This window comes from Zea mays, chromosome 9 (assembly GCF_902167145.1).
Source record: "Zea mays cultivar B73 chromosome 9, Zm-B73-REFERENCE-NAM-5.0, whole genome shotgun sequence".
NCBI classification, from domain to species: Eukaryota; Viridiplantae; Streptophyta; class Magnoliopsida; order Poales; family Poaceae; genus Zea; species Zea mays.
In genome coordinates, this window is record NC_050104.1 from 158834309 (window position 1) to 158859959 (window position 25651).

The window sequence follows — 25651 nt, forward strand, 5'->3', positions numbered from 1 at the left end:
TTGCACGACCGTTTATACGGCCTGCTGAAGATAACTTTATGATGTGTAGTTTTTGGTAGCACCTAGTATGATAAGGCCTAGTTTAGTCTCATTTGGTCCCTAAATAGATTAAAAGAGACTAAATCATATTAATTTCATCTTTTACCCTTCAATTATTCTAGTTACACTAATGATGGGAGAATGTTAAGGGCATTTTAGTCTTTTATAAGTCATTTAATGCGTTTGGAATACATAAGCTCCTGTAACCAAACAGTATTGAGACTAAACTTTAGTCTCTCAGCTAAATTTTAGTCGCTGGATTAAAGAAACCAAACATGTCCTAAATGGAGGGTTTTTTTGTTTCTTTTTTCTTGTTGCTTTTTACTTTTGTCTCAAGTGTATATATCGTTTGTTGAGAAAGTTTGACCAAATGTGTAGAAAATATAATGGTTATATAATGCATACTTAGCATAATTATATTGATAATGGAATGTGTTTTTATAATAAACAACATTTGAGATTTACTATTTTTGGTGTTTAGAGAAGTACATATCTCAGATACTTACAATACGTCTTTTAGGCTATCTCCAACAGCCTATCTATCACACTTCTTATTTCACTCCATATTTTAAACTCCACTATGTAAACATACATTACAAAACAATGTTTTTCACGTCTGTTTGCATGGTCTACTCGAGTTAGACTCAAGATCTTGTCAATATGTCTTTTGAGATCATACCGAAGGAAACCTACATTAAGCTCTTTTGGTGCTACCCTAGCACTCTTGGGGCACAACGTCTTGAAAAGACATGCCTAGTTTTGGCCAAATTTGAAAGGCCAAACCCTAGAGCCCTTCAAGGTTCTCTCGACATCTGGGTCCACCAGCAGGGGACCAAGCCCTAGTTTATCCAGGTTTGTTGGGTCCTACAAGAAAAGCCTTTAGAAGGACATTCCTTAGGACACTAGGCGATATGTCTTTGTTGCCACTTGCCACAAGTGTCGCTAGTCAAGACAACAATGTAGTACATTGTAGATAACATAACTCTATTGTTTATCATATGAAATACGATGGACGATATTGTGGTCAAAGCCTAAGACCTTCGTGCGATGTGTTTCTTATCGCTATATTTATGCCTGAACGTAGGACTGGACAAAATACTTGTGGCTCATCGACCTGCTCAACTCATGGCCACACAAAAGCAATACCTACATATATGATATATAGATAGAAATCGATCGTTCGAGTACCTAACTAGTTTTATTTAAAAAGTGACATTTCAAGTATGCCTTTTGCCCTTAGGTTATATCCAGAAGATCTTCTATCTCACCCTTTATTTTAAACTTCACTCTACAAACAATAGTTCCACGTCTCCTATTTTACTCTGTCTACGGGAGACAAGGCAGTCTCAGTTCTGATCACGAGGACTTCATTAGGGACTCAAACTCAACAAGACAACGCGATGTTGGTTGTCTCCTGCCAGAGTTGACAGCTGCCTAGAGTCTGCTATCCAGTTAGAGCTTTCTTATCAGGCGTGTATATATTAGGACTAGTTAGTTGTCTGTGCATTGCTATGATTTTTATATATCATATAATTAGACTTTATTCAAATAAGATATTTATTTAAACTTGGTTATATTTTTTTCGTTTTCAAATTATTGGTATATGTGTATATATTTACTGTACCTTTCGTTTACATAACACAAATAAGCATGAGTTACTGTGACAGGAGCCAAACGTTTTATGCTAAGCGAGTAGGGTTTAAATCCACACACCTTTTTTTAGGATGCTATCCATTTGGATGATCAGTTATTCATTGCTCCTTATTTCTCCCGTCATAGTACTAGGCTCTGGCGGTTTATTTAAGGGGTGTTTGGTTGCTCCTGCTAAAGTTTAGCCCGGGTCACATCAAGCGTTTGACTTTTAAATAGGAGTATGAAATATAGACCCAACCAACTGGACTAGATTTGTCTCGTCTTTTAATCTTCGGCTGACAAATTAGTTTTATAATCCGACTACATTTAATACCCGAAACGGAGGTTCAAACATTCGATGAGACATGGGCTAAATTTTAGCGGGGTGTAACAAACACCCCTTTAGTCGTAGTTCTCAATGAACTGATTGACGTTCTTCTGTGTCGTCAGGTGTTTGCTGCGGTACTTTGGTTGGTAGAATGAGCCAATCACCGAACGCAATTGTTCGTTCGAGCAGCAGCATCGTCTGCGTTTACGCTGATCTAACGTGCTGAGGTCATTGGTTTCACTATATATGACCGAGCAGATTCATCACGGAGTGGTGGATTCTAATACCAAGAAGTGACAAAAGGAAGTCCGGATGATGCACAGGGAGAGCCAAATTTATGCTGCCAAATTAAAAGAAAGAGAGAGAGTTTATATTGTCAAAAACTAATAAAAAAAAGATGCACCAGCCGGGAATCGAACCCGGGTCTGTACCGTGGCAGGGTACTATTCTACCACTAGACCACTGGTGCCGCTCATGCAATTTGTCTCTTGTAAACAGACATGAATGTTTGTATATGAAGTCTTATATATGAGACCACTTAGCAGCTGGAGTACGTGTTTATATGTGTAAATGGGGCAAGTGAGCTTCCCTGCAACACTATATTGTGCTCCTCCAACCTCAATCGTTGTAGCTAGCTAGAGGCACGTGTCGAGAACTGAACACGTGAACCCAATCTGGTCAATGAACATGAATGGTTGTTGCCCAGGGTCCTCGCGGCGCCGCTCTTTGAGTGACGGGCAATGACGTTGCTGTTGGTCCGGAGATCCTGACAGCCTCTAGCCTAGCCCTCTACGAAAGGCCACACAGCGGACTGCAGGAAACGGGCCGACAAGCAGCAACGGGCTACCATCAGGTGAAGACGACCCTGATCACGGACGGCTGCCTTCTTGCATTGCATTCATCAGAACGGACGGCAAGGGGACAGCGGGTGTTCCAAATGACGTCAGCCATCGGCTACCAACCTCAGCAATGGCGAAAATCAAAGAAGAAACACGATGTTTGTGCGTAGCAGGAGGCAACACGTTTGGCAATTACTGTCTTTCCGCGCGCCTGATGCGCGTACACTTGTTTTTCTTTAACATTTTGGCCTAGGCCTTATTAACTCTTCCCCCCCTGCATAAATTTATAATAAAATGGAAGTTCTCTGCTTTCAAAAGAAGAAGAAAAAAAAGAATACAGACCATTAGGCAAGGAGGACCACTACTCCCTGTGATTCTGACACACAGCGCAAGGTAAAAACTGCTATGAGAGCAAAACTGAAGTAGACGAAAGAGAAAGAACGAACGAACGAACATGAGATGTAGAACAAGATTAGCAAATGAATCTACAGCTCGTCTCTAGACTTGCGGCGCTTCTTCTTCCGTGGCTTACGGAGAACTTGGTCCAAGGGTGGGTCTCCAGGCCTGCGGAAAACTTGATCGCCGATCCTCAACTCGTAGGCCTCAGCCTGACTCAGGACAAACTCCTTCAGCTGAAACCAGGGGAGGGGGGAGGAAAAGAGAGAAGAATTACAAACATTTCAGCAGACTGGAATGGCAGGCTACACAAGTGCCATCAGCTCTAGGCAAACACCTCGAATCCCAAGTTCTGAACCACATGTGGACTGGACCCTCATCTCATAGAACAATGACGAAGTGTGATATCTACCATTCAGGGTCTGGTCTGGGTTGCAAGGACTAACCTCTAGAATGTCTCGCCCTCTCTCCATGGTGAACATGAGCGTTACGAAATTAACCGCCGTGAATCTGGCGTCCACCGATCCCGTCCGCAGCACATTGCTCCACCTCCTCGCGATCCCCACCACATGCTCCTGAAATTTTTTTTTTTTAAAAAAAAACCGGAATTTTAAACGACACGGTGAAAACGAGGCGGCGATCGAGGTCGAGGGATCCTCACCCGTGAGCGGGTGGTGCCGGGGCGGAGCTTCACGAAGCCGAACGACGGGCCGGTTTGCCCGCGGAGGAGCTCGGCCTGGAGGGCGGCCGGATCCATCCGTGAAAGGTCAGGCGGCGGGCCGTCGCCACGGCCCGGGCCCCGCGACGAGGGAACGCGATATTGGCGCCACTCGTCGTCCTCCTCCTCGTCTATCACGTCGCGCAGGTCGTCCGGGATGGGCGCCCGCTTCGCCCCCAGGGCCACCCCCGCGGCCGCGCACAGGAGGACGGTGGCGAAGAGCGCCACTCGGCACGCCATTCTTGCCATGTGAGTGAGGAGACGGTTTGCTTGCCCTGGGCACCCCCAACGAACCAAGCGTGGCTAACCAAACCAGAAACCTTCCGGGCTAGTATGGAAACTCGAATCCACTTCGGGATTAAAGGGGATTAGAGAATAAATTAGTTCATTTCTATCTCAATCACCTCTAATCTCAAAGAGGATTTGAGGTTCACAAAGTAGCCACGTGGCTTCTGATCCCCGAGTTGCATGGAAGACATGTTGGTCTGCATTGCATGCGTTACTATTATTAGTTATGTATTACCAAGGCCAACCCTTAATGCGCCAGTACTTTTCAATTAAACAAGAGGACTAATCCTCACAATGCAAACAATGACGAAGCACTAATCTCCACACGGTTGAAGAGATTCTCCAGGTTCAGTTCATGCATCAGCAGAATGCATCCCCTCAGTATCTTAAATCGCGCATTAGCTATGCACTAGCTTAAAAAGGTCTACGCCAACATCATCTGAATTACTGTATTGAGGAACTTGCTTCTGCAGTTCTGCTAATGATTGCACAAATATTGAAACCTTCAGCCAATTCAAACGCACGAACCTACACTACACTCATGATTCGAAGACATAGTTATGCTGGAAATCCAATTGGTGAAATTGCAGTTTATTTACATGGCACTCAGACTGCACGCGGATGTTCATGGGGTGTTTAATTGCAGTTGCTGCAGTAAACATCGTGTGCAGATTACAGGTATAGTAGGTGCCAACTTGACTATGGGTCTGGTTTGCCCATTATCTCCTCATCACCCGAGTCGTCTTCATCTTCACTCAGCTCTTCGTCACTGGACTGCTCTTCTGGGGTGACACCAGCATCCCCTGGTTTGGCGTATTTTTCACAGTACTCTAAAGAAAGACGTGAAAGGAAAACTGAGCTTTCAAGTACTGAGGATGAGAGCGCAATTCAATATAGATAGCATAAAAAAAAAAGGAACCGATGAAGTGAGTGCAATTCAATAATCACCAAAATGGTTATTTTTCATCTGACCAACGACTGGGTGGAACAAAATATTCTAGTAGAGGAACCACTGGAAACAATCAAGCTCTTAATAGCTAAACACATCGCGCAAAGTGGCAGCCTGGCAGATTGATTATTTCTCTACTTAAATTCCTTTAGAAGATGAATTCATATTTTAAACATTTTTTCAGGACTCCAGGATATCAAGGCCTTCCATGACTGAAATCAAACAAACCCATTGCACAGTCCCCTTATCCTATCAAGAATAAAACAGCACATCCTGTGTCATCCCAATCTGATACAGGGACTTGGTCATCTAGAAAACTGAACAATTTTATGGACTTCCAGATCTGAAACTCACTCAAACAACATGGTAACTTAAAACCTCTAAGCAGTACCTAACAAAACCTTAGGCAACCAAACTTCTATAGTCAATAATATACATTAGAACCTAAGAGGTAAAATTACTTAGGTATGCTGAAATAATCGTTGCAACTCCAAGTGTCTCCATATATCCTTCTTTATTGATAGGAATATAGATTTAGGTGACAAAAAGCTAACAGCTTTAATTGGATCTTATATATTTGCATCATCTATTCCAGATTTCTCGCTAACCAAAAATGAGAGTGGAAAGATATAGAGAGCGTTTTTTTTCAAATGTCTCTCCAAACGATGATTTAGAGGCTGAGATTTAGAAAGACTCTTGGAGATGCTCATTCTTGGAAGATTTTTTTATTTCTTACCTAAAACCAGTATTAAAGTATTCTTTAAGATATTTTTATTACTTAAAAACGTTTTACCATCAAAATGAATGTAGTGGGACAAATTAAATTGATCAGTCCATGCATATCAAGGAGGTGAATTATCCCACATTCTACTAGTTCACAAAGGAGTGTGAACTGCAAAGTACATATTATCCCAACTTTCAATGCCATTGTTAAATGTTTCAATACTTCTCCAAGCAAGTTTAGAACAAGGCAGTAATAAACATATACTAGTGCACATAATATATTACCTTTCACTTTTTGTTCGTAAGCAGGGCGATCACGCATCATCAACGCAGCTGCATCTCCATTTAATGGATCAGAAGGATTAGGATATAACAGAAGTTGTGGAAGGAAGACCTCGAACACATTGACAAGATCTGCAAAATATCACACATAGGTTCAAAGTTAACCCTGTTATAACAGAGTACAAAACATGGAGCGCTAATTGTATACAGATAAGGCGCGGAGATCCTAATAATGAGATGTAAAGATCAATCTTACCAAACATTGGGCTCCATGTCTGGTTGATGACATCCAAACAGACTGAACCAGACCTGCAGTTTGCATTCAGCCAGAAGTGGTTAGAAGCTAGATTGTTGTCGTGGTTGAATTTGACAAGGTAACAGTTCATTGAGTTCAAAACTACTCACATTTCGTCGACATTTGGGTGATATATCTTATTGATGAAACCGATCGATGGGGATTTGTAAGGATATGCGTCTGGCAATTCTACTCTAATCTTCCATACACCTCCTTGATAAATGCCTATTGAATTCAGCAAAGTATCCTTCAGATAGTGCAGCCAGTCCTCCTAAATCACTAGTGCAGGACAAGGCTGAAGCTTTAACTGCAACATTCAGATATTAAAGACAGCATATGCAGCAAAAGCAGCTCAACAACAAGTTAAATCTGGGATCTGATCAAATCTATTCTTAAGCTACAGCAGTGGAAGCTAAATGCCACAATGACCATGAAAAAATTCTGAACTTTCTGAAGACTTGCACTTCGGTCTATATAGATCATAAACCAGGAGCTACAGAATCATCGGCCATAGAAACAAAACCTAAATCGTCCTTTTGCGTTAATAATCCGTACTTTCGTTAGGCCCACGAAATTCAACAAAGAACTCCTGCATCCCATCGTTCACCATCTCCACCTTGTAGTCGCTCATCATCCTGCAGGCATCAACAGCCAGTAGAAACGCAGATCAAGGAATCCCCATCGAAATCCCATAGAAAAATCACCGAAACACGCCACAAAATCCTCACAGCTTCATGAGGTCCATCTCCCGGCGCTTGCTTGGAGAAGACATCTTGGGGAAACAAACAATAATTCGCCGCTCCACGCTCCTCCCTTTCCGCCTCTTGGGATGCGCTGGAGATAGGAAGAGGAAAAGGAAGAGATTAAGCAGCCGGTGTTGCTACCTCCTCTCTCTATTATTGATTTTATTTTTATTGCGATGGGCACACGGTTGAAACTTTGAGAGGGTGGCATGAGTGAGTAAATCACGAAGGAAAGACGCGAGTCCGAGAAAGTATAACAAGGTGATATAGATAGTATAGATAAGACGTTGAGTCCGAGAAAGTATAATAAGGTGACATAGATAATATAGATAAGACACTGAGTCCGAAAAAGTATAATAAGGTGACATAGATAGTATAGATAGATTGTAACAAATTATACCTTAGATTTATAATGATGCGAAAGAAAAAATGGTAAGAGCAAAACAGATTGCTCACTATTAGTTAGCTAAAAGTAGGCTACTTACAGACTATAAGACATTTCATAAAAGTAAGAGATTAAGCAAGTATTAAATATATGAGTAAGTAAAGCACGAAAGAAAGGCAGAGTCTGAGAAAGTATAATAAGTTGACGTAGGCGACGTAAATAGACTGTAATAAAATATATGATAGATTTATAATGTTGCGAAAGAAAAAGAAATGGTAAGAAAAAAAAGCGGATCGCTCACTAGTCAGCTGAAAGTGGGCTACTTATAAATTGCAAGACATTTTATAAAAGTAAAAGATTAAACAGGTATTGAATATATAGCCTGTATTATGGAAGGGTTAGGGAATCTCCAGTGAAGCGTGTATTTAGATATGCAAATCATTGTTTTGTATTGTAAATTATACTGTTTACGGAGCGAAGTTTGAAATAAAAAGTGTAATTAAGGAGTGTGATAGGGAGACCGATGGAGATAGTATAATTATATGAGTAGGCTTTTAGTTGGCTATATATGACATGACAACGTCATAAAGCTTATTATGGACAACATTATTAAACTTACTCTTACAGACGAGCTTTCGTACTAGGGAAATACTAGGGCCGACTATGAAAGATAGGCCCAGGATTTCTCCGGACTAAGTAGACAAGGACAATATTTCTATAATAAGATAGAATCTAGATGGTAAAGAAGACAATATATATCTAATATGTATCTAGCGTGTACTCTTATCTGGTACGTTATCAGATAACTTTTCTATAATTATCCCCTTCTTTGGACTATAAAAGAATGGACGAGGAGTTCTAAGAGAACAATTCATTAGATCATAAGGAATAGCTACTAGCACACGTGACGTAGGGTATTATCTTAGTTTACTTTCAGTTCTCGATCTTGCATGCCCTCCTATTTAATCATTGTAGAATAATCATCCACGGTTGGTGCATTATTGCCGTTTTCGACTTCTGAGCTGGTCGTCTATACTGACGCTGATTGGACCGGCATGTGTCGCACCTCTAGCTATGTCATGTTCTTATGCGCCATTCTCGTCTCCTGGTCCTTGAGACGGCAATCCGTCGTCTTCTACTCCTATGCGAAGATCGACCTCCACCTCATCTGCAAGCGTGTCGCTGTCGACGATGTCTGTGTTCTCCGCGTCCCGACCGCTTTGCAGTTCGCCAACATCTTTATCAAGAGGCTCCCATCACAGTGTGCTATAAATTTCGGTACAATATTACTACAATGTGTATTGCAATGGGCCTTGACCCATGTAACTGGATATATATTAACATATCTTCTACCTAATAAGGATTAGGATTTCATTCTTCCAATATTGTCGAGCAAACATATGCGAGTACGGAGTACCTGATACCTAATGGTATTTACATTTTGTAGGTTTTCTTATGCAGGTAAATGCATCACGCGTGAAGAAATGTAGTTGTTTCCATGAAGTGATGCATCTTTATTATTTTTGTCGTCATCGTCTATGATGAGCAATGTTCGGCGTATGATTTGCAAAATTCTGTGCTCGTGCATTACTGTGGCAACTAATGTCGTCTTCTACTCCTATGCGAAGGTCGACCTCTACCTCGTCTGCAAGCGTGTCGCTGTCGGCGATGTCTATGCTCTCCGCGTCCCGACCACTTTGCAGTTCGCCAACATCTTTATCAAGTGGCTTCCATCACAGTGTGCTATAAATTTCGGTACAATATTACTACAATGTGTATTGTAATGGGTCTTGACCCATGTAACTGGATATATATTAACATATCTTCTACCTAATAAGGATTATAATTTCATTCTTCCAACATTATCGAGCAAACATATGAAGTACCAGATACCCCTGATGGTGTTTACATTTTGTAGGTTTTCTTATGTAGGTAAATGCATCACGCATGAAGAAATCTAGTTGTTTCCATGAAGTGATGCATCTTTATTATTTTTGTCGTCATCGCCTATGATGAGCAATGTTCGGCGTATGATTTGCAAAATTCTGTACTCGTGCATTACTGTGGCAACTAATGTCAGAGATATACGATATAGTATCACTCTGTAATGAGTCTATTCATGATAGAATGTGGTTCTTCAAAATTGTTGATATTTAATGCTTTGCTGCCATGTTTTCGAAAACTGAAGAAAGTAAGAAGTATAGTTGAATTCACGTTGGATCAAAATGGTGCGTTGCATAGGATCGGAGAGAACTGTAGGGGTTTAAATCTCTTGCTGGTCAAAACTGATTTAATCTCCTTAATTCTGCTCTGATTCCTATATAACCGAACAAGGTCTAATGTAATCAGTGGCGGAGATCCTATGGTCAGTAGGGCCTAGGTCCTACTCTTGAGCCGAATAGCCTATAAAGGTCTATATACCGACCAATATAGTTAGTTGTGATTGCTATCGAAAGAGCTATATTTTGGTGTCTAAAGGTTCTGTCGGTACCTTAAAACAGGGGTACCTCTTGTTACAAGGTGAAGGCGCTGCGCCGGTGGAGAAGTCTCTGGTTGTGCGGAGAACAGTTCTCCACGCGCCACATCAGCCGCCCTGGGGTCACCACGTGGTCAAGGAAAAGGACGTGCTCCAGGATACACGCAGTGGGTCCGGACCTACTGCAAGGAAAGCACCGGACCCCCGTACGTGACGGGCGGACCTCCAAGATGGGTCTCGGACCCTTCTGAGTGGGGTCCGGACTAATCACCGCCGGGTCCCGGGATTCTGGGACCCGGAATACCCGAGCCCTGCCCTAGAAGGGGTCCGGGGACGACATGTGTCCAGACCCAGTTTGGTGCGAACCTGTCCACGCAACGTTCCTATTCCCTGGTCAGGCAGAGACCTGGTACAGTCAAGCGACCTACTATGACGTGAGCGTGCGGGATGGACCTGACGTAAGGTCGCTGGGTCACGCTGCCCCTGCATTTATTGTGGAAAGGACGCGTCGTCTGACTACCCCACTGATAGGCGATGTACCCCTTCAGCATTTAATGTGCCCTGTCCACTCAACTGGTAGGCGGCGCCCAAGCCATCCTACAGGCGGCGTGTCTGGCTATTCCCGTTGGCCAACGGTACACCTACATCGTGGCATGTGCCGCACCCATCATGATTCGCGCGTTACCGAGTGCGCTGCAACAAGATATCAATACAGAACGCACTACGGATATCATGACGCACATAGATTACACGGTCTGGGCAAGCAGTAGTTCCATCCTTCCATTTGTCTCTGCGCCCACGTGTCGGGGCTCAGAACCCTTGTACATGCCCCCCTTGAACTATAAAAGGGAAGGCATGCAGCGAGACTGACTTAGACCCAAGGGATTCAAGACAACTCAAACTCTCAAGCAATACATCACACAGTGGAGTAGGTTATTACGCTCCGGCGGCCCGAACCACTCTAAATCCTTGTGTGTTCTTCTCATTTTCCAACTAACAAGCAAAACGCTTAAGCCCCTCCTCATCTTAGGATTTAAGGCGGGTGCACTCCGCCACCCGGCCGAAGATTTCCTCTCCGACAGGTTCATACATCGTTTTTAATGTTATATTCGGCCATATACTTAGAAATATCTTGGCTCCGCCACTTAATGTAATTCAGCTCCGGCGTCGTGTTTTTTTTAATCTCTTCTCAGTGTGCAAACAATTTGAATTAAACAGGCGCGTGCAGGATGTTACGGGCTTGCGGCTGTATTCCTCCCAACCGTCCGTAGCTTCATACCAAATGTGGTCGCCCTGCTCCAACAGACCCACGTATCCGTCTCCCCATCATGCCGATATAGTTTGCTCGCGCGCCATCACAACGAAAGTATCCATCGCGGCAACTGAGTCGCCAAGCGCTGGTGGACCCGCTGAGGCCTTGTTCGTTTCTACCGGATTTGTGGATTGGAACGATTGCTAACCGGATTGTTTCTCTAATTTATATAAACTTTGATTAGGTGAAATAATTCCGGGTGCAATCCGATAGAAACGAACAAGCCCTGAACCACTCGACCACGTGTGTTTCCAACTCCGGCCAGGATACCAAGCCCACCTACACGGCGATGACACAGACCTCCATGTAGAGATGGCAATGAGGACCTGATTCTCGATTTTTCATAAGAAATTCTTTCATTAGAGGATGTGAATGTAGAAGCTTCTTCCTCAGTGGATATGTAAACATGAAAAAATTATCCCCCAACGGGTAAACGGGAACGAGGAACGGGGAAAACATTCTTCATCCTCGCAGGGACCCATTAAACTTACACATAATGATTTCTTATATCTGACAATGTATATAAGTAACAATATTTTACATTAATAATATATGAAGTACGTCTAGTTATAATTTAAACGGACATGGATCTCCGATGAGGATTTATCCAGCTACAGCACCAGTTTCAAGTATAGATATGCAGTATCCAGCTACGGTCAGTTTGCTGAAGCTGAAGCATCACAACAGGTAGGATTCACTTCTATCATAAAACTCACTAGAGCCATCAGGATTTGAAGGCAAGAGGTCATTTTAACCCAAATACCGCTGCTCAAGAAAAAACTGTCTATATTTACCTGTGAAGTGTTCAACAAAGAGCCAAATGAATTCGGTACAATTGGTCAGGTGAAGAATATGCAAGGGCAGATGCCAACTAACATGCAGGAAATGTCAATATACAGCATCCAGATAGAACCATAGGACCCCCACAGTCCAGAAGTCTCAGCTCCTTCCGTTTGGCAGACATTTTTTTTGGAGGAAAGATCAAAATAAATGTTTCTTTCTTGGCAAAGGAGAACAGCAACAGAAGTTGCTTATGTACTGTTAAGGCTCAACTTTGGTTTCATTTTTGCAATCTAGTGCAAATCTAACAGTGCACTGAATTATTACAAATAATATCTATCCATGAAACCAGGACTCGTCATTAAAATCATATAGTAGCATGCTCCTAACCATTCCATGCCTAACACTACAATATTCATATTTGAGAGCTAGCACTTGTTTCCCTGTCGAGAAACACATTCACTGGCTTGGTAGCAACTCAGGTATTAAGAACCTAGGCAAATCCAAGTTGGAATGCACATCAGGTAAAATTCAAAACATAAGTGTTCACATTATAGTATCTTCTCTAACTTAAATTGACAATGTCATATAACATATAGGCCATTCTTCTTGGAAAGCACAGAAGAAACACTTAAAATAGAAGAATGCAAGCTTGTCATGGCAATGGACACAACACGTCATTTAATGATTGAACAGCTATGAACTTCATCAGGCACCCAGAAGCAACAGGTTCGGATTTATCTTCATCTGTACAACTACGCAATACAAAGTTGCAAACAACATCACAAATTATTTAAAAATAAGAGAATGCAACCCTTGAGAGCATAAAGATGATGGGATGAATGTAACGGAAACATTTTTATATACAAGCGGTTGAGTAATCAAAATAGACTAACCTTATGTTGTACACTAGTGCAATCATGTTAATCCAAGTAGATAAATATGGAATACTATGCTGAAACAAAATAAAAGAAATAAAAAGTAATAGCTTCCCATTACAGCTCTAAGTCTCAGATTCGATACAGTGGCAATCATAACTACCACAACTACCTTCCGCAAATGTACACTGATATTTTGAGAAACTCAAGTTTCTAAGCTAAAGATTTTAGCATTTTCCTCAACGAAGAAACAGACAATCCCACTATAAGTTGTCAGAACAGTTGCGCGATGGATCTCCTAGCAAATAAATAAATAAACATCTACAGTAGCAAGCACAAACTTCAATCCTATGAAATAGTCTATAACGATTCAACTTGACTAAACAAACATAATCGTTATATGCAAATGCATGTGCAGTCGATGATTCATACTTGATCCATTACCAAGTCTATTTCAGTGTAAAAACATGCTGGATTGAGAATCCAGATGGAAGAATTATGCACAGCACAAGGGCCTCATCTATGAGATTTTTCTGAGCATGATGATAGGAGATAGCAACCCACATGAAAGAAACCTGGCCATGCCATGTATAGGCTACGAGTACTAACGAAGAGCATGTAGCAGTGGTCGCACACTTTGCACCCTAATGACAGCCCAAATATGAACAGCAAAAAAATGTCAGATACAAGCAAATATAGGAAACAAATATTTGACATAAAGCAGAAGGGCAGGGGCAGACCCACGGGAGGGTCCAGGTGGGCAGTGGCACACCCTAAGCCAGGTCCACCAAGACCCCAACCGAACTCCAATCGCTTCAGCCTTCACTTCACGCCTGCCTGCGACGCCAACGAGGGGACGAGTGCCGGCCCGCGAGGCCAATCGCCGCCGCCCCATAGGGTCTGGCCTTTGGCACTCGCGCCACGCGCCGTCGCCCCTAGGCCCTAGCACCACGCCGTCCCTGCCTCGCAGCCCTGCGTATCGCCGCCGCCGCCGCCGCTCTGTGTTCGTGGCCCTAGCACCAGCACTGGAGCCCCGCCCACTGGCCAGCCGCCACGGCACCACGCGCCAGGCTTCCACGCCTCGCCATCGCCCAGCCACTAGCGCTCAGGTAATCAGCTCTCAGTCTCTCAATCTCACAGCAATCCCTAATCCTAAATTTCCAAGGTTTATATTCTGTTTTGTAAACTCTATCTTGCGCACAACACATTAGATATGAAAGGAAGATCTGTGTCAATATTTTACAAAGTTGGTGCTTTTAATGTGAACTGAATCAAGTCTGTAGTACTTTTCACTACGTCTCAATTTTAGTCAGGAAAACAAAAAAAGAAAGGAGAGATAAAATTCCTAAATCATTATTCTAGTAATAATATGGAGAATGATTGGTAAATCTATCTACCAGCTTTGAGTACAAATATGCAGTGATTAACCTGTGATGCGATGTGCAATATAGATAAATATTTTATTGTTGATTGTTGATTATTGTCTTGGATATTTTTCTACAAGTCGATGAAGAAAACATAATTGAAATTTTCATGAAGTTGTGGAAGCGCCATATAAGTAGTATTGTATTTTTATTTCTATTTTATAACATGTTCGAACTATTTGTATTCTAATATATGCAAACTTTGTACTTAATTGTTAAATGTTAGACTTTATATCTATTTACCGAAATGTTTAATGAATTTACTATAAAAACAATATATAGATTATACTGAATTATATACGGCACACCCTATATAGAAAATCTAGGTCCGCCACTGCAGAAGGGGCTCAATGGGACACCCATATGCAGCTTCTTGCCTATATGTATAGATTAGTAGACTGTAGTAAGTGGTCCTTGATGTCTGGTCATTCCTAGGCTAAATGCTAATCATGTAATCATATTTAACAGCAGTTGAGAATTCTTTAGCTTGTAAGTTTCCTCAACGACTGATAAACATGCATATGATTATGAACTATGAAGGGTAACATATTGATTTAGAAGAGCGTATTTTTTGAATAAGATTGAAGAATTGAGAACTCTCGGAACAAATGGTGCAAATATTATTATCAACAAAAATAATTACATTGTGATACTAATCTGCACAGGTGTGTCCAGATTCCATCTATAAGAAACATTTTAAAAAGAAATGAGCAGCAAATCTGCAACTAACAGTGAAGCTTCTTTGAGTCTAAGTTGGGATCAAACAGTCACCTACAAGAAAGGATATGACGGGCAACTTACGAGGATGCCAATCCTTAGAAACCAAGTAGATTCCAAAGAAAAGTTGCTTCTGCTGCTGCCATCTTTAAAAAAACGCATGGCATGGGCTAACGCTCTACTTGAGCCACTTATATGAAACCGAAAAGTCCTCGCGCAAACAAGCGCGAACTTCTCCTCCTCCCCCTGTTCGCAGTTCTGGAGCTTCTCATCGGTGTCAGATAGAACCGAAGCATCCCGTTGTCCAGGTTCCCAGGAGATGTGTAATGCACGCTCCTGCTTCTGCCAATCTTGCTGTTCTTGAGCCAATCGGTCCGGAAACTGTGCACATCCACATTGCTTGCAGCCTGTGAGCTTCGGATTGAGCCTTGGCTTGCTCTGCCCGGCACATGTCCGTTGCGGCCGGGTTGAGTTTCGCCGCCCATGTCTGCTGCCTCCGCATTTTTACCCCTCCGGACTTCCCTCCTCGATTCCGAGAGGGAGCGCTCGAGGACATGCTCCCCTTTCCTCACGAACTCCTTGAGAGGACTGGTTATGCTCCGATCCCACACCCTGCTCCACCTGCTGGACCTCCGTCTCCCAGCACCAGAGACGGCCATCTCCGTCCCAGTGTCACAAGACCTCCTTCCGCTGAGACGGCGCTCATCGGCATCGCCCCCTGCATCAGTCGAGTGCCCGCCATTCGTGCTCTCAGCAGCCGCGGCGCGGGTCTCCCCGACCGCCTCCTCCGCGTTGCTCCTCGTCGCCCCATCCGGGGGCTCCCGCTCCTCTAAGCAGGCGAAGGAGCACGCGAACGCCCTGCCCACCATGGACCCGTCCCACGAATGGCGGGGCGGCTGCAAGGGCAGGGAGCCTCTGCTCGGGCCCCGGGACGCCGTCCACTCGCACGAGCGGCGGAAGCTGGGCTTCCGCTCCGCATGCGCGCCGCCGGAACCGTGGGGCGAGAGATCCACCGCCACCCCGCGCGGCGGGATCGAGGGCTCCCTGGCAGAGGCCGCCGCGTTCCTCCCCCACCGCAGCGCTCCCCTCGGCAGACGACGAATCGACTGGAGCCACGACCCGGGCCCCCTGCGCTTGCCACCTCGACCAGGACCTCCTCCTGCGGAAACGGACTGAGACTCCGCCGACTGGGTGCCCCCCTCGGACGGACGCGCGGCGCCTCCGCCGGTCGAGTCGTCGAGCTGGAAGAGCAGCATGAGCGTCTTGCGCAGCCTGCCCCGGTCCGCGGCGCCGGAGGAGCCCTCGGCGGCGACCTCGACGATCTCGGCCTCGGGCGGGTCCCGCACGGAGGAGAGGCGCTCCATGAGGCAGGAGGAGCAGATGCCCGTGAGGAGCTGGGACGGGTGCCTCCCACACCGAGGCGGCTCCGGCGTCTTGTCCGTGTCCCCCTCGGCCTGCGACGCCTGCTCGTCCTCGTCCATCGGGTCGGGTGGAACTGTTGCGGAAGCTGGCTATCGCAGGCCGCCCGCCGCAGAGCAGCAAGCAGCCAGCCAGAAGGGGAGTGAATGGAGTCAGACGGGGGCAGGCTGGTACGACATGGCCAGAAAATCGCGCGCGCGACGCGATAAAAAAGAAAGAAAGAACCCTAGCGAGCCACCCGAAAAGCGACTTTTGGGTCGGGGAGCGGAGCGGAGCGCGTGGGGTGGGGCAACGTTTAGGAAAGGTGCGTGGCCTTTCTGCAAGGGGCCGCTCCGGCGCGGATGGGAATCTGGCTTTGTCCCGGGCTGGGGGCGCAAGGCTACCGTATCGCCATTGCAGTCTCTAGTCTTTGAGCTCACATGGTTCTAATTCTAAGGCTGTCCGCGGATTTGACGTGTTTGGATTGCAGCATCATATAGCTCAGAGTCAAATTATCTGTCATGGCTTGGAGACGAGAAGGATGAGGTCATCCGATATTTTTTCGAGAAACCAGCTCGACCGTCAACTTACGCTTGCGGAGATGGCTACAAAAGATAGCTTGGCGACGGTTTCACCTCGTGACACAAACCAAACAGAACATCCAGATTCAGACTTAGGTTCGGATGATTCCAGATGAGTCCATTCGTCAATCCAAACGTATCGTACATTATTTAGAAGTTTGAAGTAGATTATGAGATAAATGATATGATAGGATAGCTGCCAGAGACAGCGGTAGCGTATTTGGAAACAATCGATCAATTAAAGGAATGTGTAGTCCCATGCACATTGCGCAAGAGTTCTTTAGATAGGTAGATCCCTGGAAGCACGAATTTCTCTTTGCCACAGATCCAGAAAGCAACAAAGAACTTGTCACCAAGCTTGAAGATTGGGCAGGGTGGTTCTGGGACTCTATATATGTAAGCTAGTTCTTGGTACAGGACTATATGAATTTTCATTGTTTCCAGAATGCGTATGACAAGCATATGGGCCGTGAGTTCTGGAACGGGATTGAGACATTGCGACGCATTGAGCACCTGAATCTGGTCAGGTTTCATGGGTACCTGGAGTTTGGTGGCGAGCAGCTAATTATTGTGGGGTATGTTTCCAATGGGGATCTTTGGGAGCACCTGGGCTGTAAGAATGCATGGTTCTGTCTGTCATATTTCTCTTAGGATTGATTTGATGGATAAGAAATTGAAAGAGATCCATGGGAGAGGAATCTCATTCCTGTCAAATTTGAATAGAAAGGTGTCCACTAAACCAGCCCTTGCATTAGAAGTGCAAAGGCCTGTAGCCTTGTACCAACTGTATCTTACATTCTTACATGAGGATAGCTATATGCAGGTATAAAATGGTAAAATATTGGACTTCTCACTGAGATTGGAAATTGCAATTGATGTGGCTCATGCCTATATTCAGGTAAATATTCTCTCGTCTGCATTTTGTTGCTAGTTTTTCATATTAACTGTTCCTTCTGTTCCGGGGTGTAATTTTTCAGGGATAGTCTTTGTCATTCTAGTATTTACCGGTTAATCCGGAAAATATATTTCAAATTTGCATAGTTCAACTATTCGTTTTCTTTGTCTCTGTAATGATATAACAAAAATCATAGTTAAATTAAGTTATCATATGCTATGCTTGTGTGCTTTTGCCCTAATTGATAGAGATGATACAACTGAAACCAGCATTAGATATCCCCGGAACAGCTGTGGGAAGAATGATCAACACCTAACAAAAATGTTCAAGATCTATAAGTTTGTCCTAATCGCAGGGAACTATTTTACATGCCATCAATCTGTAGGGAATTATTGCGTATTTATGATAGATCCTCCATTAACATATATAGTAAATGGCACCCTTTCCACAAATTTGCGACAAGCTTTTACCCAGGACACTTATAATTAGTAGAAACTATCTAAGCTAAATTTCAGGTATCTATTGGATGTAAGATTCTATGCTACACATCTTGAAGAAATTTTGGATACTGCTGCAGAATTGCTTGGACATTGTAGGGCTTGATCTTCAGATAGTAGACTGAAGATTTACATCTTCCGTTCAGATAGCTTTACTTTCCTATAGAGAAACGTGACTGTCAAGAAATCATCTGTCAAACATCTAGCACCTGGATCATTAGCGACTAATGCTGTCTCTTCTGTTTCATCCATGTAGACCATCCCGTAACCCACAGGGACATCAAATCCTCTTCTAATGAACACCTGTCGAGCTATAAGGTTGCTGGCTTCGGATTTGCCAAACTAGCTCAGCTGACGCTAGTCATATCTCTCAATCAAGTCAAGGGAACAGCAGGCTATCTCGATCCAGAATATCTATCTCAGAACATACCAGCTCAATGAGATCAATCTAGCGGTCGAGAAGTTGTACGAGCTGGCCCTGCAGTGCTTAGCTCCAACGAAGAGGAACCGGCAGAGCATGAAGCGGCGCGCAGAGATTCTGTGGAGCATACGTAGAGATTACAGGGAGTTGGTTGTTCTACCCACCTCTGCCATGAACTGAAGCGGATCGTCTGGAGCAATCAAGCGAAAGGAAGATCTAAATTTTTATGTTTGCCTCTCTTGATTTGATTCGCTTCAAAGATTGGTGGTGGAAATCAACCGATTGATTGGATTCTTTCAGTTACCGCAGGTGGTGGGGAACGGGACTGATCGCCTTCCTTCGGCATGTTCGGTTTCACCTTAATATATGTGGATTAAATTAGATTTGGTGAGTTTAAATTTATACCAAGTCAAAATCTATACGAACATTTTCCAATTCAATCCAATCCATGTGATGTAGGGATAATCGAACAAAGCTTAGATGTTGTGTGTCTATTGGCTAGAAACCAGAAGAGTCCCTTGCAGATCTTGCTATGCTTGTGTGGAAATGTTGCTGAGCAAACATATGCGAGTACCAGATATCTAATGGTGTGTGTATCCTGTAGGTTTTCTTATGCAGGTAAACGCATCACGCATGAAGAAATCTAGTTGTTTCCATGAAGTATGCATCTTTATTGTTATTTTTTGTTGTTGTTGCCTATGATGAGCAATATTCAGCGTCTAATAGACAACATTCAGAACCTGTATCTGTCCTCTTTCGGTGTTTCTTTCCTGGCGTTCAATTTGGGCCGGAAAGGTCACGAAAGCTAGCCAGCCCCATGTACATGAGGGTTCGTCCCCTATATGCTAGATCTTTAATCGTGTTTTGAGCTCTCATAGCCCCTACACGAGGATCCCCTAGGTCAGTCTATCTCGCGCGCACACAACTAGGAGAACTAGCGAGTGACTTCTTTTAACCTAAACCTAAAATTCGCTCTTACTGGATTTGAACTCAGAACCTAAAGAATACTACACAGACCACCGTCATCTAGATAGACCAATCTAGATACACCATAGGACCCCCACAGTTGGGAAGTTTCATCTCTTTCTTTCGTTTGACAGTCATTTTTGTGGAGGAAAGATTCATATCTATATCTGTTTCTTCCTTGGAAAAGGAGAACAGCAACAGAATGCACTGGTAAAGCTCAACTTCGGTCTCGCTTTTGCAATCTAGTGCAAAACTAACAGTTGCACTGAAGACTGAACTATTACAAATAATATCTATCTATGGAAACAAGACTTGTCATTAAAATCATATAGCACACTCCTAACTATTTCATTCGTAATGCTACAGTATTTATATTTGAGAGATAGTACTTGTTTCCCTGTCAAGGAACACATTCACTGGCTTGGTACTAATTCAGGTATTAAGAACCTAGGCAAATCCAAGTTGGAATGCACATCAGGTAAAATTCAAAGCATAAGTTTAGTATCCTCTGTAACTTCCAAATTGACAACGTCACATAATATGTAGTTCACTTCATTCTTTTTGGAAAGCACAGAAGAAACACTTAAAATAGAAGAAAGCAAGCTTGTCGTGACAATGGACACAACAAATTAGTTAATGATTGGACATCTCTAAACTTCATCAGGCACCCAGAAGCAACGGAATGTGATTTATCTTCTCTGTACAACCCATAGTTATTAAGGCAGTAAAGCGACATAAGACGCTTGAAACCTTTTTTACCTTTTAGGCGGTAAAGCGTAAGGCGAGGCGACACCTTAATAAGATTATAAAATCAAAATTTAGTATATCACTTAGACCAAATAGCATAGAAATTGAAAAAGAAAATGAAAGAAAAAGTAAAAAGAGAGATGATCAGATGGATATGTGTCCATTTCAAGGCCCATCCAGCCCACTCAAAGCATTGCCAGGACACCACTCTCCATATCTATACCCTAATGCTCATGCACACACAGCTGGCCGGAGGACGCGCGCCCGCGCCGCCAGGGACCGGGAGAGAGGGCGGAGCCGCGCCGCTATGTAAGGGCGGACTGACGGGTGGAGCAGGAGGGCCGCGTGCCCACGCCAAAGCGGAAGGGAGAGGAGGGTCGCCGCCGCCGATAGGAAAGCTGCTGCCGCCGCCGCCGCCACCACCAAAGGTCCGCAGTCCACCCCTCCATCTGTATCCCCTCTCCAACCCTACCCAAAGCCAAGGCGTCTACTATCCAACGCCTTACGGACGCCTTGCGCCCCAAAGGCCAGGGGCAAAGACAGGGAGGAGCTCTAATGCTCCTCTAGTTCTACATGAGACACTAATTTTTTTAGCTAATCACCATGTAAACAATACAAAATACCTCTCTAGCAGCCCTCTATTCGGATTTGTCCCCCCTAAACTTAAATCCTGGCTTCGCCCCTGCCAAAGGCGACGCTCTAGCCTAAGGCGGACACCTTATGCCGATGACTAAGGCAATCCGGACGCCCTTGCCTGCAGCCTTGCCTTACCGCTTTAGTGAGGCTTTAGCGTTACTATAGCGACGCCTTAATAACTATGACCATAACCACGCAATACAAAGTTGCAAACAACATCACAAATTATTTAAAGATTAGAGATTGCAACCCTTGAGAGTATAAAGATGATGAGATGAATGTAACTGAAACCATTTTTATATACAAGCGGTTGAGTAATCAAAATAGACTACCCTTATGTTACCAAAATAGACTAATCTTATGCTGTACTCTAGTGCAACCATGTTAATCCAAGTAGATAAATATGGAATGCTATGCTGAAACAAAATAAAAGAAATAAAAAAATAAGCTTCCCATTTACAGCTCTCAGATTCGATACAGCGCTGATCATAATCACCACAACTACCTTCCGCAAATGTACACTGATATTTTGAGAAACTCAAGTTTCTAACTAAAGATTTTAGCATTTTCCTCAACAAAGAAACAGGCAATCCCACTATAAGTTGTCAGAACAGTTGTGCGATGGATCTCCTAGCAAATAAATAAATAGAACATCTACAGTAGCAAGCACAAACTTCACTGCTATCCTAATTCTGTAGTATCAAGCAAGCTTTTACCTCTGAGGTTTGCACCTCCTCCTATGCCGGGTGAAATCTGAAACAAACTTAAACATTTTGCTGCATCCAGGCGTCATGCATTTGTAAGGCTTGGCCCCAGCATGGACCTTGAAATGCTCAGCCCGGTCCCATGACCACTTGAAAGCCATATTACAACCATCCCATGGGCACTTGTAAGGCATATCATCGTTGTGTGCGCTCTCGTGGCGCCTCAGGTAACTGTGGGATCTGAAATGCTTGCTGCATGAGTTGACTGTGCACATGTTCTTCTTGTGGGCAGCAAGCTCAGCTTTTGTCTTGAATGTCATGTGGCAGTAATCAATTTTACATTCAAATATATTTCTCTTCATCTTTGTAACCTTGCTTGCAGCTGAATTATCCATAAGGTCTTTCTTTATGTCGGCAAGTTTAACATCTATGGACCCGGCTGTTGACAAGACACTTTCACAACAATCAGTTCTCAACAGTGCCTCCTCTTTCTCGCATAGAACACCATCTTCCAAGTCAATATTTTCCGTCTTCACTTCCTGCAGCTCTGGCTTCCTCTTACCTGTCCGCCTAGCATAACAAATAACATCTGTTCTCCCTGATTTACCAATGCTTCTAGTCACTACGTCCAATACACGTAAAACACTGGGTGCAACAGATTTATCCTTGGGCACTCCTCCCTTAACGGTTGGTCCTCTGGCTCTAACAGGACCATTGGCTGTAGAATTCACAGAAGCACCTTCTTCTGCAGCATCACATCGAGAAGGCCGCACTGTACTGGCAACGGTGTCCATCGCATTTCCAACCTGCGCATTGCCTATGTTCGGATCACAACTAGGCGGCAGTGGCTCATCTAAAGCAGCAGTATCATCTGTATTGCAAGAAGCTCTGCCAGCATCTTCTGGTTCAGCAGCAGCTTCACTGGCAATATAATCCTCCCCTGCAGATTCCAGTTCAGTGGTTTCATGAACGACAGAACCTATATCACTAACTTCCACCACGGTGGTTATAGCCCCTGGGTCAGTACTAGGTTTGCCTATAACTTCTGGCATAATGCTCGTAACCCCTGGCACATCAGCCAATTCATTAGCAAGGGATGCACCCTTGAAAACTCCTAATTCAGTGGTTGGCCCATTCGCAAAAGAATTCCCTGCTGTAACCTCCTCCAGCTTGGAGGCACCACCCAGTGGAGAAGCTATACATTGAACTCCCTGTTCACTAGCAGCATCGTTGACAACAAAAGCACCAGCTTTCGCTGCAGGACCAGCAGCAGCTTCGCTAGCAGGAGTACCACCTTCTGGTTTCGCCACAGCTCCACTGACCTCAGAAGCACATTTCACAACTTGCAGCCCGACAGAAGATTTATCCACAGGAGGTACATGATCAATCTTGCATTTTTTAACTGAAATCGTCCATAGGACACCGAAAGGAACAATAAGTTATATTCCATTAACAATTGTCACCCGCAAAGGCAGATGACATTTTGAACGGAAATACAGTGCGAACCTTCGGGAGCAGGCGGTCGCTGGTGTAGGCCGACGCGCTCATCGGCTCTGACATCGGATTCCGGCACCCGGCCGGCAATGTGCCCCTTGTGCTTGACGGCGTCCTGGCCCTCCTGCGATTGAAGGGGACACCCCCGGTGTTACAACCCCCGCCCCGAAGAAGTAAAAGCGCCCCCTTCACGGCGACGGCGCGACGCGGGCGAATAATGCAGTGATAGATGAGGGGGAAGGAGAAGGGGTTCGAGTTACCTGCGGGGCCGGGCGGCTGAGCTCGCAGAAGGCGCAGCAGTCGTCGTCGTCGTCGGTGTGGAGCCAGGACGCGGCGGGCGGCCGCGGCGGCGAGGAGGGGGCGGCGGTGGTGGCGGAGAGGAGGCGCGCGGCGTAGCGGCGGATGCGCATGGCGCTGGTCGGTCGCGGGGTGGGGGGCGAAGCGAAGACGGCGGAGACGGTGGTCGGTGGTGTAGGGTGTGGGCAGGCGCACGGGGGACGCGGACGCGGTGCCGAGGGGTTGGGGAATTTCGGCCGGGAGCTCTCTCGCCCTCCTGGGTCCTGGCTGCTGGCCCTGTGCTGTGTTGTGCCCGCTCCCGTGGCCCTGGGGAAGAAATTTCTGGTGGCGAGGTGCGTGGCTTCCGCGTCCACCCTTTTGTGCTCTCTAATCTACTGGAAAATATATAATAGACTTGTTTGAGCGCAAAATTGTTGCGCTGGTTGGAAAGAAAATTTTCATTTCAGGGTGAGTTTGGTAACCATTTTTTCAAATGATTTTATTTTTTTAAGGGTTAGTTTATGAACTCTATTTTTTAAAACGATTCTTATTTTCTAAAAAAATAAAGTGGACTAAATAGGTGTTTAAATGAACTAGAGCTAATAATTAGTTAGCTAAAAATTACTAATAGAATTAGCCGTAAACAAATAGCTAGTTAACTATTAACTAATTTACTAAAATAACAAATAGTTGAACTATTAGATATGGTGTTTGTATGTCTTCAACTAATTTTAGTCACTAATTATTAGCTCTAGTGCATTTAGACACCACCTAATTTCTCTTAGGCACCGGTTATTTCGTTGGAATTGAATTTTATTCTAATAACCATAATTTATATATGAACTAATTAAGTTAATATATTTGTATATTCAATTTGTTTGTATAACATTCTAAATCATATGAGAGTGATAGTTATACACTACACTTATACTATAGAAAACAAGTAGAAAAGTGTGCTATTAGTTGTACATTAGAAAAATAGCATGTAAATCTATAGAATCAATTTCTACCTCTTACCCCATAAAATTTGAGATAGGCTTATATATAAACTTTGAAAAGTTGTGAAATGTCACATTTAAAAAAAATATCCTACTACATTAGTTAGATTCGAATTCCTCAAAATTTAAGGAAACAAACATCCTTAGAAAAATAAAAATACCTTGAAAAAATAGAGTTCCCAAACTAGCCCTAGGGATATTATTTCATTTTCTACTAGAAGAAGTTATTAGGCTACTGTTTGGCTCGAAGATGAGTGTGGGAATCTAAAATGTGATTAGTTGTCAACACTAAATTTATGATTTAGGGGTGTTTAAATATACTAGAACTAATAGTTAGTTGGCTAAAATTATTAGTGGAATTGGGTAGCTAATAAATAACTACCTAAATATTAACTAATTTACTAAAAATAGTCAATAGTTGAACTATTAGCTAAGGTGTTTTGATGTGTCAACTAATTTTAGCTGCTAAATATTAGCTATCTAATGCATTCAAATACCTCTTTATTCGGTTATTCCTGCTACGAGGATTAGTGGAGATTAGGAGGGATTGTGACTCGCTAGATATTTTAACATACTCAACCCTTTCTAATTCATATGAATTAAAATTAAAACAAACATGCCCTGTAAGAAATTAAAAACCCTATTTGTTTTGGTTAAGTCCGGACTCCGAAAGCGCTTTCCTTTTCGAGGCATCGTTTGGCTGGAAGTGTGACCAACGTAGACAGTAAAAGACATACCGTGTTTTATGATAGTATCGAACACACAAGAAGGACGACACAAAAGTTAAGTTAACTTATGACACAAAAGCTAAGTTATATATTATAAAAAAATACT

At 43.8% G+C, this 25651-nt stretch overlaps 3 protein-coding genes, 2 long non-coding RNA genes and 1 other non-coding gene across 7 annotated transcripts; 2 read left to right on the forward strand and 4 right to left on the reverse strand.

Moving 5' to 3' along the window:
- Positions 1–2397: 2397 nt before the first annotated feature.
- On the reverse strand, positions 2398–2468 carry TRNAG-GCC (transfer RNA glycine (anticodon GCC)). Its single transcript has one exon. It is a non-coding gene; the product is annotated as a tRNA-Gly (tRNA).
- A 534-nt stretch (positions 2469–3002) lies between these two features.
- On the reverse strand, positions 3003–4142 carry LOC114574135 (uncharacterized). Its single transcript, NM_001369656.1, has 3 exons — positions 3896–4142; positions 3681–3809; positions 3003–3470 (listed from the first exon to the last, which is right to left on the reverse strand). The coding sequence occupies exons 1-3, from the start codon at positions 3989–3991 to the stop codon at positions 3324–3326; spliced, it is 372 nt and encodes a 123-aa protein (NP_001356585.1). The 5' UTR covers positions 3992–4142; the 3' UTR covers positions 3003–3323.
- A 645-nt stretch (positions 4143–4787) lies between these two features.
- On the reverse strand, positions 4788–7336 carry LOC100194405 (putative ubiquitin-conjugating enzyme family). The gene is made up of 6 exons (NM_001139434.1): positions 7218–7336; positions 7045–7124; positions 6600–6714; positions 6451–6503; positions 6198–6326; positions 4788–5070 (listed from the first exon to the last, which is right to left on the reverse strand). Exons 1-6 carry the CDS (start codon positions 7259–7261, stop codon positions 4940–4942), a joined length of 552 nt encoding a protein of 183 aa, NP_001132906.1. The 5' UTR covers positions 7262–7336; the 3' UTR covers positions 4788–4939.
- A 6185-nt stretch (positions 7337–13521) lies between these two features.
- Positions 13522–19650, forward strand: LOC103639565 (uncharacterized). Its single transcript, XR_559516.2, has 3 exons — positions 13522–14172; positions 18007–18081; positions 18832–19650. It is a non-coding gene; the product is annotated as an uncharacterized lncRNA (long non-coding RNA).
- On the reverse strand, positions 15090–16855 carry LOC100274824 (uncharacterized). Its single transcript, NM_001149093.2, has one exon. The coding sequence runs from the start codon at positions 16683–16685 to the stop codon at positions 15396–15398; it is 1290 nt and encodes a 429-aa protein (NP_001142565.2). The 5' UTR covers positions 16686–16855; the 3' UTR covers positions 15090–15395.
- A 1248-nt stretch (positions 19651–20898) lies between the features above and the next one.
- Positions 20899–24283, forward strand: LOC111590122 (uncharacterized). 2 transcript variants are annotated; one of them, XR_004852873.1, is made up of 3 exons: positions 20899–21137; positions 22132–23424; positions 23525–24283. It is a non-coding gene; the product is annotated as an uncharacterized lncRNA (long non-coding RNA). The 2 variants fall into 2 exon arrangements; XR_002749207.2 differs by having other exon boundaries at positions 23549–24283.
- Positions 24284–25651: the final 1368 nt, after the last annotated feature.

Bases quoted from the DNA above. Each gene is read 5' to 3' on its own strand.
- LOC114574135 (NM_001369656.1), bottom strand. From the start codon at position 3,991: ATGGATCCGGCCGCCCTCCAGGCCGAGCTCCTCCGCGGGCAAACCGGC. The intron at 3,810-3,895 runs GTGAGGATCCCT...AAAAAATTTCAG, and splicing joins CCGGCACCACCCGCTCACGG to GAGCATGTGGTGGGGATCGC. The intron at 3,471-3,680 runs GTTAGTCCTTGC...CCCTGGTTTCAG, and splicing joins GAGGGCGAGACATTCTAGAG to CTGAAGGAGTTTGTCCTGAG.
- LOC100194405 (NM_001139434.1), bottom strand. From the start codon at position 7,261: ATGTCTTCTCCAAGCAAGCGCCGGGAGATGGACCTCATGAAGCT. The intron at 6,504-6,599 runs GTGAGTAGTTTT...TGCAAACTGCAG, and splicing joins CACCCAAATGTCGACGAAAT to GTCTGGTTCAGTCTGTTTGG. The intron at 5,071-6,197 runs GTAATATATTAT...GTCTTTCTTTAG, and splicing joins TTACGAACAAAAAGTGAAAG to AGTACTGTGAAAAATACGCC.
- LOC100274824 (NM_001149093.2), bottom strand. From the start codon at position 16,685: ATGGACGAGGACGAGCAGGCGTCGCAGGCCGAGGGGGACACGGACAAG.